The 17,732-nt window shown below is 47.5% G+C and overlaps 1 protein-coding gene across 3 annotated transcripts in view; it reads right to left on the bottom strand.

Annotated features, from left to right (window-relative positions):
- Window positions 1-17,732, bottom strand: part of COL4A2 (collagen type IV alpha 2 chain) — a 384,139-nt gene that overhangs the window by 60,721 nt on the left and 305,686 nt on the right. For 2 of the 3 annotated variants that reach the window (XM_059903178.1, XM_059903177.1), the window contains exons 5-6: window positions 479-613; window positions 346-390 (exon numbers count right to left, since the gene is read on the bottom strand). The exons of the other annotated variant lie outside the window; for it this stretch is intronic. In XM_059903178.1, the coding sequence (XP_059759161.1) occupies window positions 346-390; window positions 479-613 (180 nt within the window). The remainder of the gene's footprint in view (window positions 1-345; window positions 391-478; window positions 614-17,732) is intronic. 3 annotated transcript variants of the gene reach the window in all.

Raw genomic sequence — 17,732 nt, 5'->3', positions numbered from 1 at the left:
GCTGGACTGCTTTATATTCAGGTGGTTCTGGAGTTCAAACAAAACGTTCAGCCTGGCTCTTTATAGCACGTCTATGCAACACTGCCGCTTTTTACTACAAAGCAGTGTCCAGTTTTAGCAAAGTAGCCTCAATTTGGAAGCCAAGTCCAGAAGGACGTTTACAAAGCAAACAATCTGTCCAATATTTGACTGGATTCCACGAGAAAAAAATATGCACATGTAGCCCCATAAGTTTTTTGTTATAAACAAGAAAGGGGGACTAGTGAGACATGTGTCTGTAAGTCATAAACGTATTGTTTTGCACGTGTACAGTGTTTTAAAATTCTAATCTTATGAAAAACTTACGGGAATTCCGTCGGCACCAGGAAATCCAGAAACGCCTCTGGCTCCCTGTAAAGAAGGCAAACAGACTTAATGATGGCCAAGACGCCTCCACCCTTCAAACAGCGAGAGAAATACTGACAGTTACTGTACGTACCACGTCTCCCTTCGGTCCTGTGATCCCGGGAGCCCCCCTTTCACCCTTGTCACCTTTGCGGCCTTGCAGTCCTGGGAACCCTTGTAACCCGGGGGGCCCGGTGTATCCCTGCGGGCCCACTGGCCCTGGCTGGCCCTGTAGAAACAACACATGTTCAGTTTCCACAATTCACAACCATGCATGAGCATTTTCAACCATGTTGCTTTTGAAGCTACACTCATCATTCTTAAAGAGCTATAATCTTCAGAGAACATTACATGCGAACCACCACCTTCCGCCACGAGAACCACAAAGTGATTCCTGGCTAAGAAAGAAACCATAGAGTTCAAAGGGAAAAACATTAAATGTGAGAAAAAAATGATCCTGAATTACTAAAGTGATGTTATTGTGAAATGCTAATATTGGGTTGGGATGAAAGGATAAACTTACTTGGCTTTTAAAAAAAAAGTCCTTTCAGTATAAAAGAAAGTGTCAAACAAATTTCTAAGATTTTCTCTCTATCTCAGCATAATGCATACAATAGGTATGGAAATGGAACTGGCATCCAGCTATCAAAGTGGTCCCCGAATGTTTAAGTGATTAGAGAATCTCTCCTTCTGTTCACACACACACACACACACACACACACACAGAGTGTGCGTGCATGCACACACAGAGAAAAAAAGAAAAGGTTTCCGAAATATATAAAATGTACGTCCGTATCCATTAGGATGGCTATTATTTAAAAAAAAGAAAAGACAAAATTACATGTTGGCCAGGATGTGGAGAAACTGGAACCCTTGTGCTCTATTGGTGGGACTGTAAGTGGTGTGGTCATTATGGAAAAGAGCATGGTGGTTCCTCAAAAAATTAAACAAGAGAATTACCTTGTGACTCAGCAATTCCCCTTCTGGGATAACACCCAAAAGAATCAACAGCAAAGACTTGAACAGATATTTCTACACCCATGTTCACTGCAACATTTTCCACAATTGCCAAAAGGTGGAAGCAAAGTATCCACTGATGGATGATGGATAAACACAATGTGGTCTATCCACACAATGGACCATTATTCACTCTAAAAAGGAGGGAAATTCTGACACAGGCTACATACAACATGGATGAACCCTGAGGACATTACACTGAGTGAAATGAGCCACAAAGGGACAAATCCTGTCTGATTCCACCAACATGAGGTCCCTAGAGGAGTCACGTTCATAGAGAAGAAAGTACAATACAGGCGACTAGGGGCTGGGGGAGGGGAAAGGGCAGTTAGAGTTTAATCGGGACAGAGTTTCAGTTTTGAAAGATGAAAAAGTTCTGGAGATGATGGTGATAATGTTTGCACAAAATGTGAACGCGCTTAATGCCATCAAACTGTACAAAAATGATTAAGATGGTAAATTTTATGTTACACATGTTTTGCCACAATCAAAATAAACAGATTAAAAAGGGGGTTCTAGCTCTCTTATCATTGGAACTAATTTATGCATTAGTTATATATTAATATTTTTTGTTAAATTAATTGACTTTATTTTTTAGAGCAGTTTTAGGTTTACAGAAAAATTAAGCAGAAACTACAGAGCGCCCAAATACCCCTCTGCTCCTCCAAATACCCCCCATTCCCTCACAGTTTCCTCTATTATTGACAACTTGCATTCGTGTGGTAAATTTATCACAACTGATGAACCAATATGTTATTAACTAAAGTCCAAGATTTGTAATAGGGTACAATTTTTGTATTGTACATTTTATGGATTTTGATGACAGTATAATGGTGTGTATCCAACATAACAGTATCATAAAGAATAGTTTCACGACCATAAAAATCTCCTGTGCTTATGCAATACTGTTATATTTTAATGAACCTCCCAGGTTAGCCCAAATTAAAAAAAAATCCCCAACCAACTAACTCTGGCTGGATTCCTCCTTAAACGAGTGAGTCTGCTGTTTATTCATCACACAGAGCCTTTCTCTGCCAAGGCCCATTTGCTCTCACACTTCAAATGCTGGTCTTGCCTTTAGAGTAAGGGGTTTCTGAGTCAGTATTTCTAGTCTTCTCTTTCATTGCCTGTAAAGAACCTTTCTTATATAAACTGTGCAGCTAAGACGTTTGTCTGTCTTTGCAGAATGTTTATAATCTGTCCTTAACGTCACACACCACTGAGAGGAAGTGAGTAACTTCAGATGCAGCGTGAGGTGCGGCCTTCATGTCACAGACAGAATCGGAGGGAAGGGCGTGGGGAGAGACCCTGCCTCTGAATGTCATTATCTTCCCCACGCTGCCCCTCCCTTTAGATGTTGGACCCCAGGCATGGAGGGAGCAGTAAAGAATTGTCTTCGGGGTGGAGGATACAGATGGAGATTAAGATCCCACTTGATGGCTGAGACCTGCCCCAAAGCTTGGGCCCCCTGCCTCCTCAGACAAAGGGGAGTTTGGGGCTCCCTCAGGGCCAGGTCAGCGTTTTAGGGATGGTAGGTTCTCTGCTCTCCCCGCACGAGTTCCAGAGAGGCCAGTCGGTGCAGAAACCAGCGGCTGCTCCCCTGGGGTAGCCTGACCACACGCATCGTGCGTCACGGCAAAGCCAGTGTATTTGAATCTTTGGAGAACGTGAAAAAAGTGGTTAGGAGGACTGTGGTACAAGACGGGTAGCCCTGACCTTGGACACATGACATCCCAGGGTCATCCTTTTCTAAGGTCTTGGTATGCTACATCTGTTGGAAGTTTGGGGATAAACATGCTTTGATTCAGATTTTTATGGCTCTTCCTCAGCTGTGCTCATTTCTGTTTTGTTTGTGACTGCAGACCATGCTTCTAAGCCTCAGAATTCCCCTAACTATTGGAGGCCCCTAGTTTGTTAGTGTTTACAGGGAGCAGCCTTTGGGGGATAAAATGTTCCTCATTAGTACTGTCATTTTTATTGCCCATAATCTACATCTCTTCCAGGGGATGACTGTCTAGCGCCAACTAAGAGGGACCGTCTCCCATTAACCCAAATGGGATACGTGCGTCTTAATGAGGAAAAGCCTCACCTTGTCTCGAGTTCATTAACCTTTCCTGATTCTCTTTGATGGGGAGAGTGACTAATGACATCATGGTCTGATTTTCCTGCCATTGTCAGTAAACTTCTTTTTAACTTTTGTTTCTTGGATGGGAAGTCTGACTTTGGGAATAAAACTCTAGCCTTTCCTTTTCTGGAACATGCTCTCACTTTTTTCTTTTTATGGAGGTGAAATTCCCATACCACAAAACTACCCATTTTAAAGTGGCTTCAGGTATATTCACAATGTCCTCTATCCGTCACCTCTATCTAGCTCCAAAATACGTTCATCACCCCAAAGGAAATCCCATACCCACTACCATCATTCTCATCCCCCTAACCTCCAGCCTCTGGTAACCACCCATCTGCTTTCGGTTTCTATGGGATTTACCCATTCTGGATATTTCATATGAATGGAATCATATGTATGATATATGACCTTCTGTGTCTGGCTTCTTAAAGTAATGTTTTTGAGGTTCATCCATGTCGTAGCACGTGTCGGTACTTTATCCACGTTTATGGCTGAATAAGATTCCACCGTATGGATAAACCAGTTCGTTTGTTGCGGACGGCGCTGCTGTGAACGTGCACGCACCACTATCTGTTCAGTCCCTGCTTTCAGCTCTTTTGGGTCTATACTTCGGAGTGGAATGGCGGATCACACGGTAACTTTGTTTAACTGTCTGAGGGAGAGAGTGCCACACTGTTTTCTACAGCGGCTGCCCCATTGTACATTCCCACCTGCAATGCGTGTGGGTCCTAAATTTCCCTACCTTCCCACCAATGCTTGTTATTTTCCATTAAAAAAATATATATCCTAGAGGGTGTGAAAATGGTGTCATTCTGAAGAGCTCATCTTGAGCTTCTGACAGATGAAACATTTCACAAAATCCCCTCCAGCTTCGGCTCTAGGGAGAAGCCAGGAAGAGCCTGGAGGGAATCTGAATTATTCCCTCGTCCTCCAGGACTGGTCCCTCACAGTCTTGCTCTCAGTGCAGATCCTGCGTTGCTGGGACTAAAAGGACCTTTATGTCAAGGTCTGAGGACCTTGGTATGCATGCTTTGGTCATCAGGGACGAGATTTCCCCTAGGATATCCGGCCCACCAGGGCATCTAGGGTGTTTGCAAAGAGCAGCTGGAATGATTAGTAACAAAAAGGATTTTCCTCTGTACTAATCATCATCCTTATCGACTTCCAGCCTCAGACGAAAAGTCCCGATCGGAAAAGTTATTTCCATCTCTTCCTCTCTTTTTGTAATAAGTGATGTTAAAAATAAAAATTACCCCAGAAAGAGTAGGACTGTAGCTTAACTGTCTTTGCATAAATTTCTAAAGCTCCTAAAATTCCTGCAATATACTTGACGAAAGTATTTCCACAAAATACTTCTCAAAAGCCAGCAGACATTTGGAAAGGAGCTGTAAGCCCATGTGCTCTGCCCCCCGCCCACAGAGAACTTGATTCGCATAGATGTATCACTTCCTAGGAAACGGGATAATGAGAGGATCCTGTGCTCCTGTATCTTCTGGGATGAAGCGCTACGAAAGGGTTCAAAAAATGGTTTCTCTCATTTTTACCTCCAGGACAAGTGCATGAAGTAGGCATTGCCCCCGCTTGAGAGGGGAGACAACCGGGGTCTGGAGGGTTAGGGTTAGGGATGACTGACGCATTTAGGTCTGGGCCCGGGTGGAGTCCATCTTCCACGCCCCCCTTGCTGCTCGAGTCGAGGTCCATGAGCTGCATCAGCGCCACCTGGGAACTTGCGGGAGATGCAGATTCTCAGGCCCACCCAGCCCTCCCGGGGCGGCACTGACCATGATCCCAGGCGGGTTCTTTGCACAGTGAAGTCTGAGAATCCCTGCACGACCCCACCCACCCTCCCTCCCCTCCTGAAGTTTTCATGGAAGGAGGCAGGTATGTCTTCATACGAAAACTCTCTTAAGCATGAGGTTGCATCTCAGAAGAGAGGTCGGGCTTCCTGAGCTGGGCAGAGGAAAATCTAATAGTTATGTTTGTTGAAGACTATTTCTAACAAAGTTTTTTTGGTGTCATGCTTCAGTGCAATTGCAAGAAGGAACCAACTTCGGCCACTGTTAGGATGGAGGGGTGCACACGGCCTCTCCCTTTTGGACATCACTCCTGGGGGATGCGTGGGACGTCCAGGGTTAGTTTTGGAAGCCGGAGTCTGGACGGGCTGAGGGTATGAGTCCAGGCTTGAGCGCACATTGCTTAAATACCGCTACTGTGGAGGGAATGCACTTCAAGTCCCGAGACACTTACTAAGCTTTTATGAACTTGGAATTTTCACTTCTGAGAAAAGGGGCAAAATAGATCTGTGCACATGCTGAAGACCTCTGCAGCTTCAGCCTCGAAAATAAAGGTAGAAGATGGATATGACCAATCAAGGCCCCGAGAAATCACACCTCACGTGCAGACAACCCCAAGGAGGTGCCCGCTGCCATCCAGCTTACTAGCCTTAACACCCCCACTGGGAAAGGGAGTAAAAAGGGGAACGATAAACAGAAACGTTTCCAAGGATCAATCCTGCTTCACTGCACATCTGGATTTTTAATCTACGGTACAGTACTTTCCTGGTAGAATAAGAATAAGCTTTTCATGCCTTCCTGGCCAACATCTGAATAGTAGGAAATCCCTTCTCCTTCCTAAGTGTACTCTTCCTGTCTCGCCTTTTATGGGCTCCGGGCGCTCCTCCAGACACCCACATCCTCTCCATCCCCTGGCGGCCCCTCCCCTCCTCGGCCTTCCCGGCCCTTCCTTCCAATGCTGTGGTTCTCTGTGACCTTCAGGGGATTCCAGACCAAGTCCCAGCTCATTCCATGAGCTGTTCACACACATGTGAGAACACACCAAATGGCCCAAAAGGCTGAAAGGACCTTTTTTTTAGGATTCAGGAAAATAATTTGTTCGTCTAAATTTTAGAATCAGTCACCTTTCTTAGGGATGATCATTAGCGTTGGTGAGCAATTTCTGATCACCTGGCAGAGTGAAGTCACGCCCTCTTCCAAGCTAATGATAATGTGAAGGTTAGTATTGAACTGTATATATTACATATATAATAACTATCAGTAAATATGGCCAACTACCTACTCCAGGCAAAACAGACAGAGCTGATGTTAAGTCTGCCACCTTTTCCCTTAGCTTCTTATTAATATATAACAAAACATCAGTCCTGCCCTGGGTGCTCTTCCAAATAAAAGATTTCACTTATTCCTCAATAAGAATTATATGGCCTCCTGGGATTCCTGCTGTCCTTCTCTCCAAAGTTATTTGACACAGATTGTAGGGCGAGTGTTGATAGAAGGGAAATAACATCCATATGTAAAGAAACAATCCTTGACCCTCACCTGGCTCCACAGACAAACATTTATCAGTCAAAATGGAATGCAGACCTAAATGTAAGGGCTAAGACTGTAATACTTCTAGAAGAAAGCATAGGGAAGAATTTTTGTGACTGGATTAGGCAAAGGTTGCTTTGATAAGACATGAAAATCACAAGCCATAAGAGACAAAAAGTTGATAAGATTAAAACATTTGATCCTCAAAAGATACCATTTAAAATAGAAAGCAGGCCACACGCTGAGAGGGAAATAGTCACAAGACACATACACAGAATATAGAAAGAGTGCCCAGAAATCAATAATAAGGAAAAGAACAACCTGATTGAAAAAATGGGTAAAAGATCAGAACAGACCCTTCAACACAGAAGAGGTACAGATGGAAAACAGGCATGTGAAAGGGGTTAAACACCATTGGTCATCAGGGAAAGGCAAATTAAATCCAGAAGAAGGTGTAGCTGCGGCTGCTGGAATGGCTGACACACCCACACAGAGAAAACTGGCAACGCCAAGTGCTGCAAAGGATGCGGAGAAGCCGAAGTCTCATCACCGCTGGGGACACAGACCCGAGCGGCTAAAGCCAAACACACACTTACTAGAAGACCTTTAGGCAATGGTTCCCAGTGGTTCAACTTGTTTCAGCTGAAAAATGGAAACAACCTGAGTCTCCATCAGTGGATAAACAAACCATGGCCCATTCATGAAATGGAATACTACTCAGCAACAAAAAAAGAAGAAGCCATCCACTGTGCACGACGGTGAGGGTGAATCTCAAAGGCACTGCACTCAGTGGAGGATCCAGACACAAAGGCTGTGTTCTGTTCGTCCTGTTTATGCGATACTGTGCTATTATCCCATTTAGGTGACACTCTAGAGACAGAAAGCAGAGAATTGAGTGCCACCCCTGTGGGCGGAGGGAGAGGACAGACTACAAAGGGCACAAGGAAACTCTGGGGTCGTGGACCTGTTTTATATCATGACGTTGGTGGTCGTTACACGGCTGGACACATTTGCCAGTATTCAGGGAATTGTATGTAAATTATACCTCAATAAACTTGACCTAAAAACAAACAAACAACAAAAAAGGGGTCTGGTGAAGGCCAAGATTAAGAAGACCATCTCTGAAGTTCACAGGCAGATTGCATAGGACAAAGTCCTTCCTTCTAGTACATTCTTACAAGTGAATTTATAAAATAGATATTATTTAGAAGTGGAAGAAGAGAGGATGCTTGTAAAATGACGTATTAAAAACATCTAGCAAGGTGCTTTTTAAAAATGTCTGCCTGTGAAATGAAAAAATCTGAAGAAACCAAGACGCAGCTCTCCTTGTGTGGAAGCTGGTCTATACGAACGTGATCCTGGCAGGAATTAGGACCGTCCTGCCCACAGCCCACAGGGTGGCAGGGGTGGAAGTGGGTCAGGACCAAACCAGATTCAGTAGCAAAAGATACACCTAGGATGTCAAGGCTTCCATTACATGTGGCTTTCATAAAAAACAAAAACAGAGGGTGTCACCTGTAATAAGATGCTATTGAGTAGTTTATCTGAAATGATTTGACTTGGAAAGATTCACATTTTAAAGCAAAGGAAAGATAGATTCTCTCTTGTTCTCCATCCATAGGACCAATAAGTCTGAAAGCTGTTCCTTATTCTAAAAATAGGCAGCACATGGGCAGTCGAACACAATGGCTTTAGCCCAACACGAGGCTGAGCTTTTTAAAGTCTGGATGTGATCTGCCTTGGCACGGTTCGGAAAAACTGGTTTTCTGGAAAGACCTTCCATTGCCTCTGTGCTTTGTGGCAATAAGTACATTTCATTTGCCTAAAGATGAACCCTTGCCTAACAGACAGACTGGATTTCCTAAGCCTCTTGTTCTCCAAGAAGGGCGGAGGTGGGTGGTGTGGATGAGCTGAGGGCCGCAGGGAGCAGAAATGGCGGCCAAGGAAAGGGCTGGAAGAAGCCGACTCTGGGGCTCTGGTTGTCAAGCTCCCATACTTGTGAAACGATGAAACGCTCTTTCTAACTGAGCAGCTGACAGCATGGAAACAGTATCAACAACCAGAGTGTCGTCTAGTAGCCTTGACGTCATCATGAGTTATCACCCAGGGCGGCCCCAGGCTGTGCTTACATGACTAGAAAGTGAGAGCTACAACAGGAGACAGCTCTGGAGTCACTGAGATGATAAGAATCCGACTCGGCCATAAAAAAGAACGAAATAACGCCATTTGCAGCAACGTGGATGGACCTAGAGACTGTCATACTGAGTGAAGTAAGTCAGACAGAGACAATATCATATGATATCGTTTGTGTGTGGAATCTAAAAAAAGGGTACAGATGAACTTATCTACAAAACAGAAATAGAGTTATAGATGTAGAAAACAAACTGATGGTTACCAAGGGGAAAGGGTGGGTGGGTGGGATAAACTGGGAGACTGGGATCGACATATACACACTACTATACATAAAATAGATAATAAGGACCCGCTGTAGAGCACAGGGAACTCTACTCAGTACTCTGTAATGACCTAGATGGGAAAAGACTCTAAAAAAGAGTGGATATACCTATATGTATAACTGAATCACTTTGCTGTATACCTGAAACTAACACAGCATTGTAAATCAACTCTACTCCCATAAAAATTAATTTAAAAAAAAGATGATTGGTAATGAAAACAGTTTGCGGCCAATATTTATGGGCTCAATTGTGGACTATTAATTTTCATGTGTGAGTTGCACATGCCAACCTCTCACTAGTTCTCTTAGGTTGTATTCTTAGGTCATTTCACGTGCGCAGTGGAGACCGTGTCGTGACACCCTGTCTCTGTCACCGCCCTGCGTCCAGGGACAGCCAGCAGCCCGGGAAACACAGCCTCCGGAGGGAAGAGCGAGCGGAAACACCGTGCCTGGCCTTCCAAACATCGGCCTCCCCGCCGAGATGATCCACCGGGCGGGCGGCCTTTGAGAGGGACCTCTTAGCGTCCGTGGCACAGACCAGGAGCGGAACCAACAGTTCTATCTCCTTTCCATTTAGACTAAACACAGTCACACGAAAGAAAAATATTCTCGAGGCCGGCATTATATTAAGTTGGTCTGTTATGAAAAAAAAAAATTGGCCAACAAAGGAAAAAAGATTAAGAGCCAGGGAGGGTTCCGACTTGGCTGGGCACAGGGCTCTTTTTCCTGGTCCTCTGCACTTGAAATGTTCCTGAAAAGGTCAAGTTCTAACTGGAGCTCCACCTTCTCCATCCTGAGAAAAGGTGTGACTACTTCTCCTCCTCCTTCCTCGGCTTTAATCTACTTTTCTGTTATTGTACGTTCATGAAAGTTATTTAGTTTTTTCATTTCCTCTTCCAGATTTCAAAACTTATTTTAAAATTTACATACAATGAAATCCACTTTTCTGGTGTGTAGTTCTGTGAGTCTGGACACACAGATGCTCCGAGTAGCATCAGCTCAAGTCGCTGGGCTGCCCGCCCCCCCTTGTGGTCAAGCCCCCTCCCCAACCTCTGTCCATCACTGGTCTTCCTCTAGTCTCATGGTCATGCCTCTTCCAGACGGTCACACACATGGAGTCACTCGGTGTCACAACTCTGGCGTCGGCTTCTCTCACTCAGCGTTTGAGATCCACCGCCCTGCTGTGTGTATCAACAGGGTGATCCCTTTTATTGTGGAGGAGTGCTCTGTTGTATCCCGTCACCACGATGTTTATGCATTCACTCCCTGAAGGACATCTGAATCGTTTCCAGTGTTTGGTCCATGTGAATCGGGCTGCTAAAATCATTCACGTATGGCTTTCTTGTACGTGTGGACATGCTTTTGTAAATACCCAAGAATGAGAGCACTGGGCCTTATGGTTAGAGTACATTTAACTTTAATAAAGCTGCAGGGGGCTTCCCTGGTGGCGCAGTGGTTGAGAATCCGCCTGCCAATGCAGGGGACACGGGTTCGAGCCCTGGTCTGGGAGGATCCCACATGCTGCGGAGCAACTGAGCCTGTGCGCCACAACTACTGAGCCTGCGCTCTAGAGCCCACGAGCCACAACTACTGAAGCCTGAGTGCCGCAACTGCTGAAGCCCGCACGCCTAGAGCCTGTGCTCCGCAACAAGAGAAACCAACGCAATAAGAAGCCCGCACACCGCAACGAAGAGTAGCCCCCGCTCGCCGCAACTAGACAAAGCCCGTGTGCAGCAACGAAGACCCAACACAGCCAAAAAAAAAAAAAACTCCAGGGGGACCCAGTCACAGGAGGACGCCTGCACAATTAAAATAAATAAATAAATAAAAAATAAAGCTGCAGAATTGTTTTCCAGACTGGCTACTCCATTTTGTGTTCCCACCAGCAATGCACCAGAGTTCCAGGTCCTTGTCGGCACTTGGTATCGTCAGCTCATTCCCTTAGCTGACCTGAGAGCTCTGCAGAGCTGACACGTTATGGTTTTAATCTCGCTCCTTCCACGTTACTGCTGACGCTGGATCCAGGGCAGGGTTCAGAGTTTCCACTTGTAGCACCATCCCTACCGCTTCTGGGACACCCCTCTGCAATGAAAACTGGCGGTCCAGCCCCCTGTGAGCCCCTGTCACACGGTTTGCTCAGAGTCAACCGGGATCGTGACCACAACTTTGGTGCCTTTGCTCTTCTCCAAGAAGACAAACTACCCACAGTCAACTTCTTTACAAATGTTGAGTTCCGAGGGCTGGAGGGCCTGGGGCAGGGGGCGGGGACCAGTAGGAACATGATATCAGGCCTGAAACGTGATCTCAAAGCAAAGGGCCTCAAAGGCAGGGACGAGAAGGGATGATCTCTGTGGGGCAAGCACGTTACCTTGAACCACACCGAGGCAGGAAACAAGATAGTTAACAAATTTCTACTGTACAGAAACTAAAGAGAAAATCAGCCCCAAAGTTTTTACCTATTGTATGGACTTCATTTTATTTTTGTAAAAGAATATTCTCTTCTCATACATTGTTGTACAATATGCATGCCTGTCTTTCTGGTACAGAAACACCAGCCCTTCTTGAGCAAGATTCTTATAGGGAACAACAGTCATTTTAAATTAGACCAACATTACGCCGCTTTTCAAATTTACATCTCTGCTTTTCACCAATGATAGCCTAGTACTTTCCCAGAGGCTTCATAAAATATCAGGTTTGGAAGGGACTTCAGGAAGCCTCTGGACCATGGGCATCCCCGGGAGCTCCTGGGATCGGCCACTGAATCCCATCTGCATCTTAATAAGATCCCAGGTAACCGAGCGCTCCTCAAAGCTTGAGAAGACCACTCAGGAATGGCTCCTGTCCCAGGACTGGCCCTGGCTGGCCGCCAGAGCATCAGCTGGGGAGAGTCTGGCGCCTTAAGAATTTCTGGTCTAACAGCTTGGGAGTGGGAAGGGGTGGAGCCTGGGAATCTCTGTTTTTACCCAGCTCCCCAAGCGATTCCGACGCACAGTCAGGCTTCTCACATGGGACAGATAAGGGAACAGCTGGGGAGGTGCAGACCCCTTGTCACTCTGTCCATCCTCCTGCCAGGAACCCCTCCCAGCATCCCCTCCGCCTGAACGCTGGGTGCTCCCTGCGATGGTCAGGGCGGCTCACCACTGCTGACCCTCTGAGGGTTTACTCTCGAGTGTGGGAAATGTGCGGAGATGCCACCAAGACCCCCTCCAGCTGTAAAATCCAGGGGTCCCTCCCTGGCCCCTAAGCAGAGCACTGCATGAGTCTCCCCACGTGGACAGGCACCGTAGCCCAGCCAAATGCTTTAGGATGGCATTTTCCTGTATTTTCAGCATTTACAATACTTTTCCTTCCTAAAGCTCAGTGACATTATTCCGGTGATTTTAAAACCACGTGAGTCTACGTGAATCCCTTGTAGCATTTTTTTTTTCTCTCCAAGGAGAGAACCATCTGAAGCCCACCTGAGTGGTCTCTTCCTGCAGGTGTAGGCGGCCCACCTGTGGGGGGTCTCTCCCAGCAACTGCAGGTTCTGCAACCATTCGCGGTTCCTCTTCTCCCTCGCCCTCGCCGTCCACATCGGATCTGTCGTCAGGTTTCAGGGATCCATCTCGTCTGCAGGTGTCCCGCCTGTCCAACCCGCGTCGGGGCAGCCGGGCTTGCTGTGTCTCCGCCCCAGGCGGACTGAGCTCCTGGCACTGGGTCAGGGCCCCTGCACCTCAGGGCCTTTGCACATGCCTGCCGTCCTGGCCTGGGTTCTTGGGGGCTCTAGAGGCTGTGGCTCAAGTCTCTGGGGACGTTTTCCTGACCCTGAACCTAGACCAGGGGCTTGAAAAGCTTGCTCCAAACACAGTACTCAGTGTGTGGCCCACGGGGACCAGGCCTCATCCAAGCCCCTGTCCCAGCCTCTGCTACAGCATCTGACGCCCGGCACGTGCTCAGGACCGTTACATGAATGAATTATGGCTCTGCGGTCATCCAGCTCCGCCCCATGACAAAATGCAGGTTCCTCCCACGTGGAAGCAGAAGGCCAGAGTCTTCTGTTCTTAGACCATTTTTAAGACCATTATGAGCTCATGATTTCTGAAGCACTTCCAAGGCAGAGTTTCAGTGGGTAAAACTGTGGCCCTCTTGTTCTCTCCCTTCAATTCCTTAAGTCATCTGAATATGTCAAAATACGCCCTCCCGCCCCCCCCTCAGGTCTTGTCGACTCTTTGAGCCAGACCTGTGGGGTTTCTGAGTGTCGGTTCTAGTGGATGGTCTGGTTTTATCTGTGTTGTCAGACAGATGGCTTTCCAGGCCTCTACGATTTGGCGTTATCGGCCCTATCGGGGCTGCACTCAGGATCAGGAAGATAAATAAGACATCCATCGTCTGCCGAAATCAAGATAGGAAATGAGGCAAGGGCTTTGGAATGCAGGGCTCCCATCTCCAGGAGGCTCAGTCCTGGTAATATTTGAACCACGCTGTTCTGAGCACGATTGTCAGAGATAAGCTGTTTAGCGCACCTACCGTGACTCAGGAGGGTTAAAGGTTACGGAGAAAAGGAGTGAGTTTGCCAAAGTGGGTCTGTGCAAAGCTATAAAAGGAAGATTTTCCACGCTTGCCGAAGGTCTCGGTTTTAAAATCAAATTTTAACTTTATATCAACAAAAGACGCCTTCTTATTCCTTTGATTCTCCTGGTCTGAGGAACACCTTGCAGTTCTGGTGCCCAACACTAGGTGGCAGTCAGTCGCGCTCTTTGGGACAAGGGCCCACCCCACCCTCGGCTCAGACAGCTTTGCAAAGTCCAGGATTTGGCAATCGTTTGGGGTTAGAATGACCCCCCTCGGTGGATCAGAGGGCAGGCTCCGCATTTGTCATGGGGAGCTAGCCTCCCATGGGGAAAATTCTGACGAAAATTTTGACTGCGGAATTCCAATGTTGTCTAAAGAGCTTATCAAAGCTCATTTTTCTCTTCGCAGGGTAGTTGAGTGAACTCAGTAATTAATTATTTGATAATTCCCTTCCCTTTTGACTTGCTCAAAGGAATGTGTTCTAAATACAGATACAGATATAGACATAGATAGATAGATATTTGAGGGCCCTTTAAACCCAAACCCAGTGCAGAGGTCCAAGAAATAGCGATCAAGTTATTGGATTTGACCCCTGTGTGGGACGAGGTTGTAAGAGCAACTAACATTTCCAGACCAGAGTATTTACTGTTTGGAGCACTTTGCAACAGTAAAATGATGTAATCCCTGCAACACCTCTGTGAGGTAGGTCTGTTCTTAGGTCTATTTTATAAGTGGGGGAACAGAGATACCAGGTGGTGGAGGTCCCTCAGACGGCCTGCCGAGGAGGGGATTCATACCCAGCTTTCCAGAACATTCCAGAGGCTGTTGTCACCACCCAGCTGAACCTCCCTTGAGTCACGGGTATGGCCGTGGACCCCGAATATATCTTTTTATGGATCTTCACGCAGCTAAAATCAAGCCCAAAGGAGATGGACAAACTGACTACAAAAACAAAACAAACAGATGTAGGCTTGGGTTCATGGAAATCTAGACAAAACTGAGCCAACCGCAAACCTCCAGTGATTCTCTACAAACCCCGCGCCTCTGCTTTAACCCGATGTTGCTCAGTTTGGGACCACTTCACGGCTCATTAATCCCCCTTCTGCTGGAAGGTGACGGGGGCCAGAGAGACAAGGTGAAACTCAAACAAGGCAGTTCTGTTACTTTTTAGCAACTCTGGTCAAAAGGTATGTAAGGACGGCCCTGGGGCTGCAGGCTGAAACTCGGAGCTATCAGCACACTCCCGGGGACAATCAGACAGATCTCTGACCTGCGTTCCCTCCTGCTCCCATGAACAGATGTGTTGTTGAAGAAGGATTACGTGAGAAAGATCTGATCGTTTCTGAATGCTGGTGGCGGTGTTTTATGGTAAAAAGACGGAATCGTTACGCATTTCCTGAACAAAGGGTTTCTCTGGATGTTTGAGAGAATAAGCTTTCAGATATGGGGAAGCTGTTGAAAACTTAAGCATACACCTCCCGGGAGAACAAGTTTATGGTGGGAGAAGGCCACTGTGGCTAAGAGGGCTCTGTGCAACAACCTCAGAAGGAGCTGAGCTAAGAAACAGAAGGTGATGCGCAGCCCCTGGCCACTCCTGATGGGCAGGGAAGTGTCAGAACTGGTGGCTCTTTGGTTGTGAACAAAATAAAAGGGTCTAGAAGTGACTTTAAAAAAAAAAAAAATTAATTAATTAATTTATTTTTGGCTATGTTGGGTCTTCGTTGCTGTGCACAGGCTTTCTCTAGTTGCGGCGAGAGGGGGCTACTCTTCGTTGTGGTGCATGGGCTTCTCATTGCGGTGGCTTCTCTTGTTGCGGAGCACGGGCTCTAGGTGCACGGGCTTCAGTAGTTGCGACTCGTGGGCTCAGTAGTTGTGGCTCGCGGACTCAGTAGTTGTGGCTCGTGGGCTCAGTAGTTGTGGCTCACGGGCTCAGTAGTTGTGGCTCACGGGCTCAGTAGTTGTGGCTCACGGGCTCAGTAGTTGTGGCTCGTGGGCTCTAGAGTGCAGGGCTCAGCAGTTGTGGCGCACGGGCTTAGTTGCTCCGCGGCATGTGGGATCTTCTCGGACCAGGGCTCGCACCCGTGTCCCCTGCAGTGGCAGGCGGCTTCTTAACCACTGCGCCACCAGGGAAGCCCCTAGAAGTGACTTTTAGTTTGATGTTGGGAGTGGCTGAAGGAAGGAGATGAGAAGATGGCGGTGGGAAGCACGGATGGAAGGGTCTCAGAGAAGTGGCGGAAATGTTAGCACTGCAGGCAGAAGCCCTTAGATCAGGTGGCGATGGGGGCCTCTTTGCTCCTTCACTGTATGGGGCTGTTGGATCCTGGCAGTCTACAAATGGCAGGGACTATATTGGTGCAGAGCTGGAAGATCCCCTCAAGATGTCAGGCCACCCGAAGGTACCTAAACATGTACTTGATTGTGGACACATGAAATTATAACGTTGGGAACAGCTCCTGGAGAAAGCTCTAGCCCAGCTTTGAATACGACAACTACAAGCCCGAAGTAGCCTGGACAGGGTAACATGAGCAGTCAGTGGCAGAGCAGCCTGGTGTTCAAGGTCGTTAATTCCCCACAACCCATGTCGCCTGTGAAGTCTGATATTGGGAGAGGTTAAACGGCAGACAGTAAAGCCAGATCAAAATTCAGCCTTCTTTATTCGCAGCTTAAAAGTATCTAATGTTTTGGAAATTGTTGCAAGACGTGATCAATAATAACACCTAGTGAAAGCACGGGTGAAAGCTCTCGAGATACGGACCAGTTAGAGTCCCGTGATGGCAGCATCCCTGGGCTGCCGAGGAGGCGAGGGCTGAAGGTTCCAGCGCACCGTCAGGGTTAAACGCCGTCCACAGAGGGCCGGTGCTTCCTGGTGCGTCTGCCCCAGCAGATGGCTATCTGGACATCCCGAACTTCCCTCCTACGACTCCCCGCCCGGTCAGAGTGATTATTTGGACGGACACTGAACACACATCCGCAATTAATAAAAAGAACAACAAACCACGAGAAATTGATCTTTTTTCAGTCTGGTGGAAAGATAATGGATGGCTCATTTGTCCAGACATGAGACCCGGGGTCCTGGGCGAGAGGAAACCAAATGACATTAACATCCATTCCAGAGCAGTGACTCAGCTGTGTCCTGTTCTCATGACACGGGGCGAAAACAACCTCCAGAACATTGGTTCTTCTCCACCGCGTTTGTGGAAGGAAAAATAAATAGCAGTTTCACCTACAAAGTGGAAGGCAGCGACTGAGGACAGCTGCGTTTCCAGGCCCCACGCTCACCCCTGACACGCCTCCTGTGCATTTGCGCTCCTACGAAGACCTTAGGGCACCACCTCCGGCAAAAGCGAAGATGCTCACGGCTCATTTCACCAACGGGGCAAATGCGGAGAGAGTGAAAATACAGACCTGGAGCTGTGATTGGCAGCGTGGTAAATGCTCGCGGCCTTTGGGGCTTAGAACGTCCACAGGGTGGCTTACCCGTCACAAGCCAGGTGCTCAGCTTCTGGGCGGGATTAAGCCCCAGGAAGCCTTACCCTGGACGTCTCTGTAAGACGCTCCCCTGTGTGTGTGGCTATCGTGTCCTCCACCACTGCCGTGGCCTCCTGGGGTCGTCCTGTTTGCCCATGCTATGCAGCTGGGCAGCAGCTACACAGGGAGGGATTCTGGAGATTTCTCTCTGCGCCTGCGTGTGGCCACGTGGAAGGCCTTCGACACCCAAACAGTCCATTTCCTCTCTCCTGCACGGCCTAGACGGGCACTTGGCAGGCTGGTGCCCTATGCACCGGTGGTGATGCCCGTCGCCTCAGTCAGGGAGAGGGAGACGGCGGAACTCGGGGAGAAAGATGGCGGGAGGGAGCCCCCCAGCTGCTCTGAC

The sequence above is a fragment of the Balaenoptera ricei genome, chromosome 18 (genome assembly GCF_028023285.1).
Source record: "Balaenoptera ricei isolate mBalRic1 chromosome 18, mBalRic1.hap2, whole genome shotgun sequence".
In the NCBI taxonomy this organism is placed as follows: Eukaryota; Metazoa; Chordata; class Mammalia; order Artiodactyla; family Balaenopteridae; genus Balaenoptera; species Balaenoptera ricei.
Note: the sequence above shows the minus strand (reverse complement) of the source record. Positions and strands in the feature narration are given on the sequence as shown.